This window comes from Cyprinodon variegatus, unplaced genomic scaffold, assembly GCF_000732505.1.
Source record: "Cyprinodon variegatus isolate N-32 unplaced genomic scaffold, C_variegatus-1.0 Scaffold115, whole genome shotgun sequence".
Lineage (NCBI taxonomy): Eukaryota > Metazoa > Chordata > Actinopteri > Cyprinodontiformes > Cyprinodontidae > Cyprinodon > Cyprinodon variegatus.
The window spans coordinates 26,913-45,613 of record NW_015150568.1 but is presented as its reverse complement, the minus strand read 5'-3'; the positions used below and the strand labels follow the sequence as shown (position 1 = coordinate 45,613).

Below are 18,701 nucleotides of genomic sequence, written 5' to 3'. Positions count from 1 at the left end.
TGTATAGGATTTTTAAGGGTTAAAGTTTTTTTTTTTTTTTTTGCAAGCATACAATTTAATTTGATTAGATAGTCTGGGACGCAGTCCAGCCCCAGTAGATGCCGTTAATGCTCTTTAATGTTTGTTGCCACATGCCAATGATCCCCAAAATGAATAAGTCATTGGTTTCTGTGGTTTCACTGAATGAGCAGATGAGGCAACCAGGTTTAAGTAGACCTTCCAGAAACCTCTTACCGGTATAAATTTCTATTGTTGCATATAAACAAACACATTTTTGGTTATAAATTGTATTATCTGGAAAAGATCACGTGGTAAGAAGATCTTTGCATGTGACTGTGCAGCAACACTTGACCATGTTGCTTTTTTCTCTATTTACTTATTACAGTTAACTAGATATCTGGTCATGAATAAACATATGGCTGGTATAGCATTTATTACTTCATGAAGTAAATGTATTTTTGCACGATAAGCAAACTCACGAGTCAGCTCTGTAATTTACATATTTGTATCATATGTTTAAGGAGCTAATGGGGAAAAAAAAGATTATTCATGGCAAATTGTAAGCGATGAGCATGCTTATTTTCTAATTAGAATTAACTAAAAGCAGAAAAAAAACATTTTTCATTAGAAATGTTCCAGGGTAATAGATTACTGAAATCAGAGGTCCAAAACAGACAAGAGAGCTGCCTATCTCTCACTTACTCTGAGCTCACTTACCCTGAGGCGGCTTTGCTATGAGGGAATAGCAGCCAGAAAATTAACCAGTTCCTCTCACTGTTTATGCATTTACTCAGCTTATTGAAGAAGAGGAGAGAAGAGTGATAGACTGAGGAGGAGCAGCGTGTGACAAAGGACCTGAACTAAGCTTAAAACGGTGAGACACATAAACAGCAAAAACACTGATCTTCACAGAACCAGCAGGATACACCCACACAGCATAGCACTCCCTATGTTCCCTGTGTTTTCTTTTCAGTATGTGGAAAAACTCAAGCTCGGTGGCTGATTTGAGGAATTTATTAACCTACTTTTCACAGTTTTCTAATAATTCATTCATGATATCGCTTTGGACGATTTTGCTTTGCCACGGCAAACTAAAACAAAATTGCCTTCTTGTGAGAGACTGTTTACATTGGATTTAGAAGGGGAAGAAATATGGCGAGCAAAAGGGTTTACTGAAAATGCATTTGTATTATTGGCTTGAATTTCTGGCTGTTATATTACTTTTACAAGCTCTTGCAGATCCAACGCGGAAATGACATAACTGCACTCAAAAACTATTTATTTGTATAGGCTTGCAAACCTCAGCAGTGGTTTGTCAAAGCACTAAACTAAACTCTGATCATTTATGCTTTTGCTGTTTCATTGCAAGTGCTGCTTTTCCTCTTAATGAATAAATGCAAATGAATTTCCCTGTTAGGAAATAAAGCAATTCAATTTTCTTGTATTCTATCTGATTTAAAGGCACAAAAGATCACTGCCTGTTCTAAATTAAGCCTATACAAGCCAAATTCAAAGTTTCAGGAATCCACTCTTGTTAACTTCAAGTTTCATGGTGTTATGATCTTACATTTTGGACCTTTTGTTTCTGTTTAAGTTTTTATTTTTGGGGGTTCTCAAGTTTTGCTTTTTCTTGTTCTGTATTGTCTAGATTTTAGATCATTTTTGTATTCTTATTTTTGCTCCTGCTGGTCATCTCTTTTTATCAGCATTTTTGGTATTTATTCCTTTGTCTAGTTTAAATTATAGTTATTTTGTTATCTTATCGTTTTGTTATGCTTTCCATGGCTTCAGTTATCTTCAGTCCCTTTTCTTATCCTCTAGTTTCTCCCTTGGTCATTTCTTATTTTGTAGTCATTAGTTTTATTCCTTTTTAGTCTTTTTATGATATTTTTTACTTACATTTAGATCTTGTTGTTTCTCCCTAGTTATTCTTTGTTGCCCCCTAGAGTCCTTTCCTTTGCCCTTAGCTCCTTCTAGTTACTTCTGTCTACACCTGCTGTACTTTGCATTTGGGTCCACTACAATATCCACAGACCCTGACACATGGTGTTAACATGGAAATTTAAAAAATAACATAAAAAAATGAAAAGATGTAAAATAAAATATCTTTATATTAAATATATATTAATATATTTATATTAAAAAGGGATAACTCTGTCTTAGGATCTCAATAAGCATATCCCCTTTAGTAAAATACTTTATATTTCCTCTTGGTATTAAAGTGCATTCACACCGAAAACGAAACCTGCAAAAATTTCACCAGGTTTTTCAGTCTTTGCTCGCCTTGAAATTTGCCTGTCCAAGCAAAAGTTTAGATTTTTCAACTTCAGTCATAGGCGAGGCACCAATCAAATGTCACCAACTTTGCAAAAAAACTCTGCTGTTTGCCTCCCAAAAATTCGCTGGCTTTGCTCCGCTTTGCTTCCCTCTAGGTCTGCCCTCTACATGGAGATAACATGGGAATCCTTCTTTGCTCCAACTGCGAAATTCATGTTCGGTGTGAAAGTACCTTTGGGCTAATTTAGTCATATCATATGATGACAGTATGCAAAGTAACAACTTCTTTTTAATGATAGTAGCCTTGTTTCCACTGAAAGCCCTAGGAGTTGTACTACACAGGTAACACAAATCCTGAGGAACTGATCTGCTTAGATTCCCATTAAAATCAGCTTATGAGAAACTACACTACACCTTCAGTCAAGCTGATGGTGGTAATAAAAATATACAAAGGTATCCCTTTACCTCCTGTGCTGAACAGCTATAACGCCCCAAGTGTTTATTTGAAATAAAACTTCTCAACCTGCATCTGGCTAGAGTTTCTTTTCAACTATATTATTTAATATAACCACTAAAAAGGAATTTCTTTGTTATTTACTTTTATTATAATAACCAGATAAATCTCAGTTATCTATAGTATAAGAAGAAAATGTTTTAGTACAAATGTTATTTATTTAAGTCCATGTACACATTAAAATATATTTATATCAACTAGAAGCTTTAGAAAGTAGATTTGATTATGAAAAAAACCTCACGAAGACACATGCTTTCCCTCCACTTGCCGTTGACAAGGGGAGAGGTGGGGAAGAGGGGAGATACAAAGAGAAAGTAAAAAGACACAAAGAAAAATCTCAAAGAAAAAGCAGGGACGTTGGTTGGGTGGCTGTTCTGCTAATTCTCAACCTCCATCAGACGGCATCCTAAGGCTGCTGCTTGGCTGGTTGCTTCTCTTGCACCTTTGGGGCTCAAACAGGTGCAACTCATCAGCTCATCACCAGGCTAGCATAAGAGGAACAGGTCACCATTCACTTGGTGCCTGAGTGTTATTCCCCTAGGATAGTGTCAAGTCACTCAGAGCCTCACGAGAACTAATTTTACCTTTGTGTTCCTGTTTGTTTATGAGCCCTGTCCCCACTAATTTTATTGTGTGTATGCAAACCCGTCACTGCAAATTTGGATGACCTTGTTTAAGATCTTCAGCCTTGAACCTGCAGTAATCATATTTGGCTAATGTTCTCTGCTGGTTTTTGTGACAAACCTACAGAATCCTTATTAGTATGCAGATAAAGCATCCTAGCTACTAATCAGTTTGTGGTAACCACTCCTGCGCATCTCTCTTCTGGTGTCTTTACTTGAACAGCCTGCTTCCACTTACAGCACCTACAGCCTTACACCAGCTTCCTTCTGGATCACTTCATAATTTAAAATACCTACAATCCCCAACCCCAGGTCTACTCTCATCTCCTTGCGGCATCTAGCTCCATCTCCCATAAGCCTAGATCTAGCCCCTCTTTTCCTGTTTATTCCCCATTAAATCATTGTTCCTCTCTTTCCAGAGATTCTGGTCTCCCTCCACATTACTGCAGCCTTACTGGATCATCATTATTCATCCTGTGTCAATACAATAAACTTTATGTTATGGATTTAACTTCTCCTGATGTTCCTTCCAGTATCTGGGTCAGGTGATTAGATAAAACCATAACAAACAAACAAAATAAAACCAAAAAAACACGCACACATACAGCAGAGCATGATTCTGTATGTATTTTTACGTTACCAAAGCAACACTACATGTCTTTGAATACATGAAATATGATAAATGCAAAAGCTACAAGGACATTAGGAAATTATCCCATATTCAGCTATGAATAAAGAAAAGACTGAAGAGAAGGAGCAATATCAGATATAAATGGTGGGTCACCTCATGCAATGCACTGTGTGCTAGGAATCAATATGTTGCACATTAACCATCCGTAGTAGATCTCCGCAAAGTTTAGCAGAATTTTGGGTTTCATTTATCCTGTGCCAGAGCACAGAGGTAGGGGGAGATCATTCATTCATTACATGGGGTCCCCAAATAATTCTTATCCAGTACGATTGAGTCTCTATTCTAACAGCACTTTGCAGGATTAGTCCTAGTAGTAAATTACACTTCAGATTGTAGCATTTCATTTATTTTAGTTTATTTGTTTCCTTATTTTAATCCCTCTTAAAGTCTGTAGTATTTGTTAATTTCCTCCGTGATATGTAACAAAAGGTTATTCTGTGTGTAAGTTTAGGCATCAATATTTGTGCAAAATATGTTAAATGTGTTTTTTTTTTTTTAGATTTTAATTTCTCCTATTTATAGCAGCTGTTTTAATGATTAATATTAAGACAATATTTTGCAAAACAAATGGAAAAATACTTCATGTAAGTTCATTTCCGGTTGGTGGCCCCAATCAATATTTGAGCTAAGGGCCCCCAAATGGCTAGGACCTCCACTTATCTTACCTTCTATCTGAAAATATGTGACAGGGGTTTCTACAGCAGCAGGTTAAAGCAGGTAAAGTCTCAGTATGCTGGGCAAAATTAGTAAAATTTCGAAGAGATGCTATTGTGTACCTTTGAATAACAGCACACTTAATGTGTTGCAAATTTAAATGAGCAGTCTAGCCAGGTATGAAGGTGAAAATGGAGAAAAAGCTAGTATTTAAATTCCAGTTCATTATTTTCGAAAACATAATTTTTGTGATTTTGTGATACAATTTTCATTCTTTCTCTCACACTTAAAGAGTACATCACATAGTTTTACTTTTCTTATTTGTCTGTCACTGTTTGTTTTGAAATTATATGTAGATTAACCAGCAGTTTGCAGAATGTCTTCCGACTTCAATTTCAGTTTATTATGGATTAATTTATATAATAGTGCAAGTGTGTCCTTAACAACAATATTTATATTTCTTTGGTATGGAGGAGTTGATTTTATAGCCTAATCTACAGTTTTTGGTAACATGATGTTCAAGGGTCAAGGAAAAATCTAATTGCACATGCTTTTAATTTAATAACATGCTTGGTGTATTTTGATGAATACAAGGTCAAGAAACTAAGGTTAAAGATGTCCCGTGGCTAAAATCCTGGAATGGCAACCATTTGTCAAAAAAATGCACAGTAGGACTGCAATATTTTTCAGCCTTCAGCATTTTTAAGGCTTTAAAATCTAAATGCAAAATTATTATTTCATTACTTCTTTGCCTTTAAACCACTGTCAGGTGTTTATGATGTTTTTTGTAAGATATGGCATCTGTTAACGTTTGCAGCATATGGATATGGCTTACCTTCAATATGGTTTAATAGGATGCTGAATCAGCATAACATGTACAAGTCCGTTATAAATATTTAAAGCGTACACTCTGTTGACCACAAAGAGGCCTTTCTGCTGGTGTTCAGCCTAGCTGAGCCCCCTGTGTGATTCTAAAGTCACTGTGGTCAGAGGAGGCCACAGGTGTTCTTTAGTGATATCTAAATTGTTGAGACAACATCCCAGTTCAACAGATGCAGTCTGCTTTCAAACAACCGAGTCAACCTGCACAGGCCCGTTCCCAGTGATAAGCCTCGTACACACAGGTAAACATTTGCCGTATTATTGATGGGGGCCATATTGACATGTTAGTATGGGGTATTTCTCCTGATAGCTCACAATGTGTTCCAGTTTTTCAGGTCAATGGCTGAAAGCCTTTCAGCATCATCCATCACAGTCTAGTTCTCCCCTTCCTCCAGAGGCTTAGAGAAGAGTTTGAACAGATGATTGACTGTCAGCTGCCCTTCATGGGACACGTCCATAGCACCACACTGAAGAGAAAAGGCCAAGAGGTGTTAGCACTGTCCCTGCAGCAATGCGTGACAACCTTTCAGAAAGAGGGGGGAAAAAAATTGAAAAACCTTCTTCTGCGACACGCTGCTGGTCCATTAAAACACAGCACAACTGCCCCACAGTGGGGCTGTCACCATTGTCTACCAGACCTGTAAAAACTCCCACTGTCTGTACACACAATATTTGAACTGGGCAACAAACCCCCTCCCCAGACACAGCTTTCTTTACTGTCTTTCATCACTGTTGGTTTGCCATGAACCATCTTCAGCTAAGAAAACACTAAAAGATGCCAATGTAATAATGGTTTACACAAATTTGTGGAAGGCATAACCCAACCTCTATCCACTATGATTATATGACACAGCTACAGCAGGGCTATCTCTTCCAAGCAGTCATTTACCAGCAATAAAATGCTTTAAGCAATTGGTCGGTGTCTAATATTTCATAGGAATAAATACTTGCAACGGCTGAGTGAAAAAAATAAACAGAGCAAGAGATCTTGTAGGTTGTGGTTCTGGATGTTTTTGTGCTATAAATGTATACCCATATCACCAAAGGAAGTGAAATTTGTGCGGGAACATTAAAGACAGGCCCATTGTAGCAAGCTGCATTAAGTATTCCTGGGCTCCCCTGAGGATTTTAAACGGAAGGATCTGATTCTGTCTGCTGTGTTCACAAAGAGAAGCCGACATACAGATCGCTTGTAGCTAAATGTTGTCAATTTGTTAAATCTTTCTCCAATACAAGATGACAGGGGGAATTTGCTGATATTTACTGTTTAGAACCTCACACATTTGCTTGTCCTCTAGGATTTAGCTATTTATATTCCTTTAACTTTTTCATATTTCTGTCCAGTTAGCAGCACCAACTACTATTCTTGAAGTTGCCTGCTTTTTAAAATAAGTCAACTGGAGTATAACCTCAATATAAAAAAAAAAATCATAAAGGATTTATGCAATCATTTGGATTAAGGATATAAACAACGGATAAAAGTGGACTTGGTTCCTAAAATGAGACAGGTATTCAAGGCATTTTCCAGTTTAAATGTTGTTGATTTTTAACTCTGGCATTTGACTCCAGTGTTATTACCAGGTTATGTTTCTTCTTTCCTGTATTTTGACCTAAATGCTTAGATTGCTCCTTGGTGTTGCACAAAATTATATAGTTTTTGTTACGTCTGAGTATACTTCTTAAGCAAGAACAAAAAAAAAAAAAAAAACAATTCAAGTTTTCGCTCTACCCTCCTTTGCTACAAAGTTGGTTTGCTTCATCCCAACCTGTGTGCCACAGCCTGATTTAAGAATACAGTATGGGGTGGAAAGATAAATTGAGCCAAATCCTAATCTGCTTTTTCAGAAGTACAACTTAAAATATTTAAATATTCAAAACATATTGCTTATTTACTAATTTCAGAAAGTAAAATTAAGTTTATACAGAATCATTGCGCATAGGTGAAATAGTATAATTAGTTTAATCGAAATTATTATTCTTTACAGTTCATGAAAATACAAACATTAGTTTCTCCGACTTGTGAAAACCTTAATAACATGGAAGGCTGAGTGGAAGGAAAAAGTGCTGAAGGAATAAGCACAACAGAGACAGAAATAACCACAGCCTTGAGAGGATCGTTAGTCAAGAATTTTGGTGAGCTTCATAAGATGGATCTACATATGGGCCTCAAGTGTCCCATACCATGTGTCAGCCTATTTCTAAATCATGAGACAGTGAACCATCTGGGATAGAGAGAGAGGGAAAAATTGCTCATTGGTCCAAAGTCCTATTTTCAGATTCCAGTTAAGATTGCATTTTATTTGGAAATCCGGGTCCCTGCGGTGATTTAAGATGCCATGTCATCTGCTGGTTTTGGTCCACCGTGTCTCCTAAAGTCCATACCTAATGCAGCCATCTACCAGATAATTTTAGAGCACTTCAACGTGGAAAGTTTTAGAAGATGCATTTATTTCTATATCTATGATTTATTTCTCTTCTAGAGGTTACAGTGCTTTCAAGCACATTTATCTCCTTATTCACACATAAACATGAGGGACCTGTCCGTTTGTGGACCTCAAGTCAGCGCTATGAAAATGTGTCATTTTGACAGTTACAATAGCAGTTGCTCGGCCAACAAAACCAGCTGCCTCTCCCACTTCCGTAATACCCCGTCATCGACTTAGACTTGCTCTGAGTCAATGGCCGAGTATAGTACTATAGTACTATAGCTATAGTGCCTGTTTTTACACCAAAGATTTTTCGATAAAAACCTATCTATAATAAATCATCGTGTGCATATCAGGAATTATGTCCTTTTAGAAAGGTTAATGCTAGTTACACTGCTGTGATTTTTTATTTTTATATCCAGTATTTGGGTAGCTGTACTCTAAAATGTAATCAGATACTTTTTAATCATTAATACTGCAACTGTAACTCTTTCTTTCTGTTGCATGTGCAGCGACGTCAACTAAGACAAAACTCTGTCTCTATAGCAACACCCCCTAGGAAGAACAAAGGCAGGTTGGCTGTTTTTTTCGATTCACAAGAATCTTGTCCTCGCCAAATACGTTCTTGAGAAGAACACAGGAAAGTCTCTAGATAATAATAAATTCTTACACCTTCATTTAGCGGAGGCAAATAATACAAAAAAATCTCCATCAGAGTCAGCGGTACTCACAGAGGGCTGCTGCAGATGAACTAAAATTAGCCCTGGCAGAGGTCCACTGGTTGCCGTGGTCCTCTCAAGCTTGGAACTTTTTTTAAATTATGCACTAAATCAGTAAATGGGCCATATAGTGATGCTTAAAAGTACAATGTTCTCACCTTAAATGATTTCAAAATGTACTTTTATAGAACAACGGTGACAGAAAAGAGATCTTATAACTTAATACTCTGAGCTCTGTGAGTGCACCATTGAAAACTGCTGCTGCTGATGCACATGCTGGGACAGCTGTCAATCTCAAGAACGGACAAGTCTGCTCTGATGCATACTCAGTAAAGAAAAAGGGGCGAGGACAAAAACCGGGGACTTTGTCCGTTCTTGGTCTTCTTGTTCTTGTGAATTGGAACAGTACTAGGGGTGTAGCTGATGACGTCTTTCGAGTACACGAGCACATGAAAAGGCACAAGTACACATATTTAGAAACGGCTCTTATTATTGTATAGAATAATTATTTTGTTACCAATATTTTAAGCATAACATGTTACCCTACTTTATTACCCCTAAAAATAATATCATGTTTATATCATAGGGTATTAACACCTACAATCTCAGCAAGGGCATAGAAATGCTGCTCTCTCATTTTCTAAAAGTGGACATAAATTAATAGAAGTCTAGGATAAAGTTCACATGATTATATTTTGAACAGTTTATAACAGTTTATAACTTGATCTTGCAATTACCCTCCATATCCATGCATTAGAACGATATGTTCTATAGTGATCAAAATTAAATTGAGACTTCAACAAGACTTTAAACTTGATATGCACATATTCTCTTCTTGGACTTTGCCAGAGCTTAACCTTTTTTGTTACAAAATGGTGGAGACATACTGTGATAGACTTACATCCATTATCGAATTGAAAAGAGATTCTGCAAAATTAGGACTAAGACGGGTAGAATACAATGTTGAGAGCTGTGCTACACTCAACTTAGAAATAAAGTATTTAATTACTACTCCAGTATTATTAAATCTATGCAGGTGTTGACAAAATAATCTTAAAAGAAAATAAAGAGTATATAAAGTAAGTTGTTTATAAATGCATTTGCATTATGATTTATTTGAAGCACACTCTGCTATTTATTTGATCAAGCTGTATGAACCAGTGAACCCTCCTATAAAGAAAAATAAAACTCATCTAGTTGGCAATCTGAAAAATAAACCTCCACAGTTGCCCCCATTTATAATCTTCATAAATCCCTCTAAGATGTTTCTCCTTTAACAAATGATCTGTTTATTATTTGGAAGCCCATTTATTATATCATATTGCTGGGTTGATTAAAGTTCTCACTTGGCTGCCTCTTACATTTTGATACGGGCTGAGGAAGATATGAAACAGGGCAGGCAATAAGAGTATGTCATATTTTTACCTGAAGCATTTCCCTTTTGACAGTGCTTTGCTGAGAACAGGTGGGGTGACTGTGGATGAGCCTGGTGCCACAACATTGCCCTTAAAAGATGGTCCATGAGAGCTGCAACCCTGCAGAGGTAAAAAAAAAGAAGAAAAAGAAAAGGTGACAAAAATTAGAAGCATTTCCTTACTTTTTGATTAAATTAGAATCAAATTCCTTGCCTTAGGCCAATTAGGAGTACCAATATAATTTATATTTGGTAAATACCACATTTATGTTTTAGGCAGCATGCTGGTTTGACCCTAGGCACTGTTGCCTTGCAATATAAACATGCTAGTTGAAATCCTAGTCTGGAATATTTTTACATTATTTCTGTATATTTTATTATTCTGACTGGTCTGTCTGAATTTTCTTTCACGTATACTGCTCTTTATAAGTTTGGCTTGATAAACAGGCAGTGCCAGATTTCTAAAAGTCTTGTGTGAGTTAATATTCAGCGTTATGTCTTTTCCTTGGCTGGCTGGCTGCCTGCCAAATCTTGACCAAGTTTCTTCCAAATGATTTTTTTCTGTTTAGTTTTACCCTTAATGGCCTTAATTGATTAGCTTACAGTTACAGTCTATCCCCCAAGACCAACACTATTTGCCTAGCCCAAAGATTATTCTACCTAAAACCGCTTCTGTCTCTCCCGCTTGTCTCACAGATTTCTCTCTGATCTCATTTAGTCTGGCCTGTGTTGAGATTAAAACTCCAGATTCTTCTCAAGAATCAAGCTGTTGTGTTGTCACCACACTCTTGGCTGTTGCCTTGCAGATACCAGTTACTGTAAGCAAAAAAAACTGCTGTTCAAAAGTTGACCATCTGAAATATAAAAGTTTATAACAGTTTCTGGTTTCTCACAAGAGACTTGTTACCAATGAACCTATAAACCTTTTAACTTGCACTCTGTTCCTCCTCCTGGATGAATGCATTGGCCCCTTTTGAGTACCCCAATTTCATCCCCCACTCCAAATCAAGACTAATGGGCTTAGTGCTTACACTGAAAAATATGTGTTTGTATGTTTGACCTTGTAAAATTAATATTATCTGACAGTAAAGGGCTTGAAAAATTGATGTATTACTTTTATCAGAAGTTTACATACTTTAAGATTCCTATGGGATTCATCAAGTTGATAAAGGTCAGAATATAAGGTCATAGCTTTACAATCCTCTTATGGGTTGATTCACAACATGTTAGTAAGATGTATGGGCACTTGTACTGTAGATGTTTTTCAAAACAGCACATCAAACTTAATGTTTTCTTGTGACATCATGGGAAACCCAAAAGAAATCAGGAATAATATAAAGTGATACTGACCTCCTAAATTCTGATTGAATGAGTTTCTGTTATGTTTTTCAAACTGCAAATCATAAAGCTAAACACCTTGTACAAAAATGCTGGAATTTAACGTGTTCTGACATAAGTTGAAAGGTGAGAGGGAAGCTATTACCCAAAGATCAATATAAAAAGTCATGCAACAGTTTGCAAAAGCGTTCCTGGCAAAATAACTGGTTTCTGATGGGATGTTCTTTGTTATGAGAAACTTAAGCTTACTTACAGAAGTAAAAATAATAAAAATTATACTTTGTGGAAAGAGTGGGGAACATTGAAAGACTGAGTAAGATAAAGAAAACTACCTAAATCTAAAGTATGCAGGTAGTGGCTCCATGTTGTGCGGGTATTATTCTGCAGAAGGGACAGGAACTGTTACACGGGTAGACAAGGGCAGTATCGGATGCAGGAGTTTGCACTGCGACCGGGTTCGTCAGCTCAAACTCCAGCAACGGCTTTCAATGTCTTTGTGCCCTAAGGCAAGACATGTCACCCACATTTCTTACTGATGGTGGTCAGAGGGCCCAATGGTGCCCATGTACTGTTAGTGAGCCCTATGGCAGCTATGGCTACCATGTAGCTAGCCACCATCAGTTTATGAGTGAATGCATGAATTACTTAATGTGGTGAAAAGTGCTTTGGTCAAGTCTCCTGTCTTGAAAAAGTGCTATATATGTACAGGTAATTTACTATTTAGCAAGCGGCATTGCGAAGAGAGAAAATTTATAAAATATTTCAACATATCAGCCAGGTTTAGCCAAGTTAAATCTAAAGCATTGTCCATGTGGGCTCTTTAAATAGACAATAATCTTAAGCATACTTTCAAATGACATGTAAATTGGCTTATGGACCCCACAGTTAGTGGTTTGGACTAGAAACCACAAAACTTCAAGTAAGTCACACAACAAATACTGTAGCTTAACAAAACTCACATGTTGTAAAAATGCAATGATTTGTACACATAACATCATTATTCTGTGTAGCTGAGCACCCAAACACAAAGATGAAACCTGGATATGTACATGGAGTTTTCTTTTGAATAATAAATCCATTCTGGCAGCAAAAAGAGAGAATCTACCTCTGACTGAGAAAACTAAGAAATGCCACTTTAGCAGAGGAGAGAGAGCTAGGGAATGCAGGGAGCTGAGACACTTAGACCCTAAAATAAAGAATCCAAAGAGCAATTAATATCAAAAGATAGTAAGCACATAAATACAAACCCAAAAAAACACAGAGTCTAAAAGCTTATCTTATACAAACTAATAAGTATGTCTGTGATTTAGATGAAGTCTAGTCAGATGTTGGATGCTTTCTTGCTGATGTTTTCTAACTCACTCAGGCAAAGTGTCTTTAATTACATTTTGAACTGCCAATTAGGGGGGTTGGTTGGGGGGGGGCTGAAAACATAAACTTCATGCTGGCCCTCAGCACTTCTGCTACTCTTAAGAATTAATCCAACACGAGATTACATTAATAGCTTCTGAAGAAATGTTCGAGTTTAATCCTTGCCCTTTATTCTTATCAGAAACAAAACCATTATCTTATAACAGGCCACAGTGAGAGCTCAAGCACTGCAGTCACGGAGGCCCCAAGAACCCCTTTGTAAAGTCTTCTCATTACAATACATCCTGAGCTGCCCTCTTTCTTTCCGTCTGATCGTGTGCCATTAAAGCGGTTGCGTGTGACTTAGAGCTGTTTCTAGGGCTCTCATTCCTGATAAACCCCTTTTTCCTCCCCTTACAACACTGACTCCCAGAGGGAGCTGTTACTGCTGCTCACTGGTGGTGCAGGAAAATAGCATAATTTCGACCAACCTCTCATATGCCCCGCGGGTGGAGAATGCTTCACTTTCTGAGACAATCGCTGTGGCAAAGTTTCCTGCAGGATGATATCTATGTCAAGGGATAAATAAATAGCTTGTGGCAATCAATGGCAGCCCTGCAAGCAACAACCCGTTTGCTCATTCCCTTCTACCTGGCTCTTTGTCTTTATGTGTGCCACTTCTGAAAGCATTTGATAAACAGCACATTGTGGATTCTTTTGAAGGGTGAGACAAACAGAAAACACAGGAGCCTGAGAGAGAAACTGTAAATTCCCTCAATATGTTGACTGTCACAGAAATATCAACAAGCGAACAAACCTCGACATTGAAAGCGGCGATAATCTTTCATGGATTACCATCGATTCGCAGGTCCTGAACTCTGCATAATAGGATATTTGTTCATACCTTTACAAGATTGTTCATTGTATCAGCAGCATAAACCAACCACAGGATACTATAGCTAACAGTAAGCGTGTTTTAGCTGTGCCTGCAAGGATGTGACTAATGCTTACAGAAAACACAATTCTAGCTCTTATCAAAATGTTAATCAGCTATTTTATGGATGGAAAGTGACATGCATGGGCTTAGAGTAGGACACATTATTCAGGCTGGATCAGATTGCTTTTTCCTAATGGTCCAGATTTCATCAACCTAAGAGGGCATTATTGTTGTTAATTATTTTGGCAATAATTGGGACCCATACAAACAGGCCAGATTATTATCAAGGCTGGCACTGCATTTTCCCTCTTTCTTCCTTTCAGAACTGCCTAAAGTCATTGTTGTTGAGATTCAAAAAGAAGTCATTTGTGAAAAACAGAAAGACATAGATAGCAATAATACTCAGGAACTGTAGGTAGTTGGGTTTAGTCTGTACCCAATTAGTATTTAGGGAGCAAAATATGCTAAGGTTTTTTTTTTAGGTATTTTTCTGTACCATTTCTGTTCATTAATGCCACATTAAAATCACACACAGCGGTTGCCAAACTTTTTTTTGCCACCCACCCACTTCTTTGTCCCAACCGGGTTGACACTTCCCAAATCAAAAGAAATGCAGTTAAAATAACACTCAATCCACAAAACACAGGTAATGGAAATCGAATCAGAGCTGAATTTGATTTAAATTGCAATAAAGTTCCACAAAACATCCACAACTGGATCCTGAAGATTATCAGGTGCAGCTAGAAATAAAAAGCAAAACACTCTCTGAGATCGGTCAAAGCTCCACAGAAAGCCTTTTATGTCAGTGGATTCACTGACTATCTCTTATACTGTTATCTAAAGGGAGAGAGAACTTTGGTAGACAGGCACAGAGTAACAATAACAAAGAGTTTGTGCCAGCCTTGAAAAAACTGTTATCAGATAAATAAAAAGCTATTTCCTGATTGTTTCACAACAGTTACAGTCAGTAAGTAGAGATGTTCATGCCTACACACCTCAGCTCCCCTCATTCCCCACCACCATCTGTTGCTAGTTTTCCTGTTCCTGTCTGAAGTTGGGCTAAAACTCAATCTGTAAAATTAACTGAATAACAGTTCATGTGCATGAGCACAGTCAGAAAAAAGCGTCTACCTCCAATTTTCCCAGCAGCAGTGTGGACATGATATGCATATCAGTGTAGCTGGTTCAGAATTCAAAGCACCATTGGTTCCACTTGTTGTCTGTTTAAAGTAGAGGACATATAATAACATCCTCTGTAATGCATGTTAGATTTTGAGAAGGCTGGAGAACAAGAGATTTAAAGAAAGAGATTTAAAGAAGGCTGGATAACTTCCTTGAGTTCTCCAGCCTTCTTTAAATCTCTGTCTGCTAGCAGGTTCAGAAACCCCAACAGAGAGACATGGATTTGGGGATATGACCTTGCAGCCGTTTTCAGTAAAACAAATAATAGAGAATTACTGATATTTTGACTAGGTCCTTGCTAGGGTTTGGAGAGCTTATAATGTGTTTCCTAAAGATCTCATGTTACCTGTTATGTTTGATGGAAGAGACTGCTTGTACAGTATTTATCCTTCTTTCTATTCTAATTGCCCCTCCTCTGAATCCCATTGTGCCTTCTTTTTAACTCAGCTGGAACTTGCAGAAGTGGTTGAAGTATTTTCAGTTTTTGAGATGTTAATGAGCTGCTCCCAGGTGTAAAAAAACCTGCTATGGTCACACATCATAAAAAATGTCAAAAAATAAAAAGATATTTGCTAAAATCCTTTGAGCTGCACAGCATTCAACATCAAAGGTAAAAAAAAAAACAAAAACAAAAAGACAATTTCATCCATAAATGGATGAACTGGAGTTTAAAATAAAACAAAAAGTATATCATACTCAAACTGGCAGAACCACTCCAATGTGCAGCCACCTGAAGCAGCAGAATTTTAGAGCAGCGCACAACCTCAAATTGTTACTTGTTTGTTTCAATGAGGTGCTTCCCAAACGTCTGTCTATATTTCAAACACCCAAAGTACTGATTTAAATATGATGCTGAAAATGTTGAGGCTTTTACATTTAACACTGATCTGTCGGCAATCTTTTTTAAAAATCCTTTAATCAAAACATTTGGTAATGTATATTCACTATTGTAAACATGCATTATCAGCTGCTCTAAAGTTTCATATTCCAACTTTTACTCAAATACAGAATTACAGATAGATCGGATAGCAATAGACAAATGTTTGGTAATGCGTAAACATAGTGTAGTTGTTAAAATGAATAAAAAATGACATCATGCTTTACAGCAGACCCTCGCAGTATGGTAAGAATATTAAATCCTCTATATAAATAGACAAAAACACAGGTAGCAGCCAGTTGGGTTTTGTGAGACTCGCAATGGATCGACAGTGTCTCAAACAAAGCAAGTGCCTGTAAAACTATTCCCATGCATGCTCCATAGCTCACCATGACTAGAGGAGAATCGGTTTAAATAGTAGCACTGCTAGCAAATTACTGCAAAATGTTTTCAGTACACCAGCCAGAATAAAATCTAATGTTTGGAACATTTTTGGATTTGAAAACTGGACAAAAATCATGCTATTAGAAAGCTATGTAGAGCATCTCCAAAGTGCACTGATAGCACAATAAGCCTTGACCAACATTGAATGAGAAAACAGAGTAGGCCTATTATAAATGTTTCCATCTCTACAAGAATCAGCCAATTGCTAAGAGATGGATAAAATTATAATGTTTCATGGACAGCTTGGCCATAATTCAACTAAGGATACAACAAAGTCAGAACCCCATTTTATCACTAAGGGTTTATAAGGGATTTCAGGAAATAATTAATATGTTTGAGACCAGATAAAAGATTTCATCCCTGGAGCATATCACCATCACATGTATGGCCAAGCAAAGAGCCTAGTTGAAAAAAAAAAAAACTGGTACATGCAGAGCAAGTTGCTATCACAACAGATGCATGGATGTCTTGTTCAAGTGAGTGTTTAGTCATGATCAAGGTCCATTGCACAATTCCAGACAGAGTTGAACATATTCTTAAAGATCCAGTCCATGTGACAATGCAACAAAAATGGTATCAGCTGGAGTGGAAGCGGAGACAACCCCTAACCTTATGTGCTTTTCAAACACTATTAATCTTGCCACACAGAAAGGCTTTAAACTTGACACAGTAACAAGGTTGCTGGGAGGAGCGAGGGAAGCAGTTGCCTTTTTTCAGAGTAGTATGAGGCCAGCAGAAATCCTTCAAGTGAAACTGAAACCGGGCATCCTACGACCACATCCAAGATGTATCCAAGTATTGGAATGACATGCTTGAATGCTTTTTTGAGCGATTTCTGGCACACTCACATCCCGGGACCTCAGAAAAGGAGAAGAGGTAAATACTGTAAAGGACAAGGACTTCTGGGAAATTGAAAATATTCTCCAGCTGAAAGTGCTGGTCAACTTGGACCACCAGCATGATGGAAGAAAAGCAACCCACACCCTAATTAATTCTTAGCATAAATAGCATAATAGGAGTGATGGCCTAGTGTTTAGAGCGGAGCGCACAAGTGCTGAGAAGGGTGCAAGTACCCGGTTTGATCCCCACAGCCTCCACTTTGGGTAACTGAGCAAGACTCTTAATCCCTGACTGCTCCCCAGGCGCCACACAATGACAGCCCAGTGCTCACCAAAGGGAAGGGTTAGGACGCAGAAGTGAAGTTCTCCATTCGGAGATCAATTATGTTGAATTATTATAATATTTATTATTATTATTATTATTATTATTATTATTATTATTATTATTATTATTATTATTATTATTATTATTATTATGACCTAAACAGACTTTGAACACTCAACGTTATCAGAGAGATGAAGCAGGCAATCAAGAATGGCTTGGGGAAAAGCAAAACAGGCCTTGATGATCTTTTCCACACTGCAGCAGCTCTAAACCCCAAAATTTATTCTCTGCATTTAACCCATCCCCTTGGGGAGCAGTGGGCTGCCATTGTGCAGCACCCGGGGAGCATTGTGGGGTTAAGGGTCTTGCTCAGGGAGTCAGAGTGGCAGTCTGTGGGAGTGGGGATCAAACTCACAACCTCAGGATTCAAAGCCCTATGCCCTAACCACTAGGCCGCCACTCCCCAAAATGATTGGTGTGAATTAGAGAAAACATGCAATGTCAGGAGTGGGATTTGAACCCACGCCTCCTGACGGAAACCAGAAACCTCTAAGCAGGTAAGGATTGATACCTTGACTCTGGTGCCTTCGACCGCTTGGCCATCCTGACTCTACATCGCCCCCAACAAACCATCAAAATACATATTATAGCTAATTCTACCAGTTACAGTCTACTGTGCTGTGTTGCAGTTACCAGAGTTTTTCTGACTGTTCCTTTAATTGTTTATATTTAACCACACAGTATGCTACAGTAATTGTAATTTTTTGTTTTATTTCCACTTTACAGAGAGTTCAGTTCAGAGAGTTCCAATGCAGACTGATTTATATCAGAGTAAACCTGCACTGGACATCTTCAATAATACACCCCATACCCAAAATAAGCTAAAGGTTTGTGGGTATTAGAACACATGTTCAAGAAAGAGTTGGTCTTACACTTGTGCTGCAGTCTTACCGTCAGCGAAACATAGACAATATGGTTATTATTTTCCTATTTCAGATGATAAACCTCCTTGTAAAAAGAAGAAATTGTCAGGGCTGGACCAGCTGTTGGGAGAAGACTGTGAAGTAAGGATTGCAGCTAGATTTGTAAGGGACCGGGCAGTAAAGAAGTCAAGAGGTACAGAGAGCAAGATCCTTTGCCACTGGAAAAAAAAAAAAAAAAAACTACTTCAGTGGAGGAAAGAGTAACAGGACTTTCAACTGCTGCCAT

At 37.7% G+C, this 18,701-nt stretch overlaps 1 protein-coding gene across 1 annotated transcript in view; it reads right to left on the bottom strand.

The window, feature by feature from the left end:
- LOC107085071 (pro-neuregulin-3, membrane-bound isoform-like) overlaps window positions 1-18,701 on the bottom strand; it is a 53,056-nt gene that overhangs the window by 14,389 nt on the left and 19,966 nt on the right. Inside the window, exon 4 of the mRNA XM_015375215.1 lies at window positions 10,212-10,321. Coding sequence (XP_015230701.1) covers window positions 10,212-10,321 — 110 coding nt within the window. The remainder of the gene's footprint in view (window positions 1-10,211; window positions 10,322-18,701) is intronic.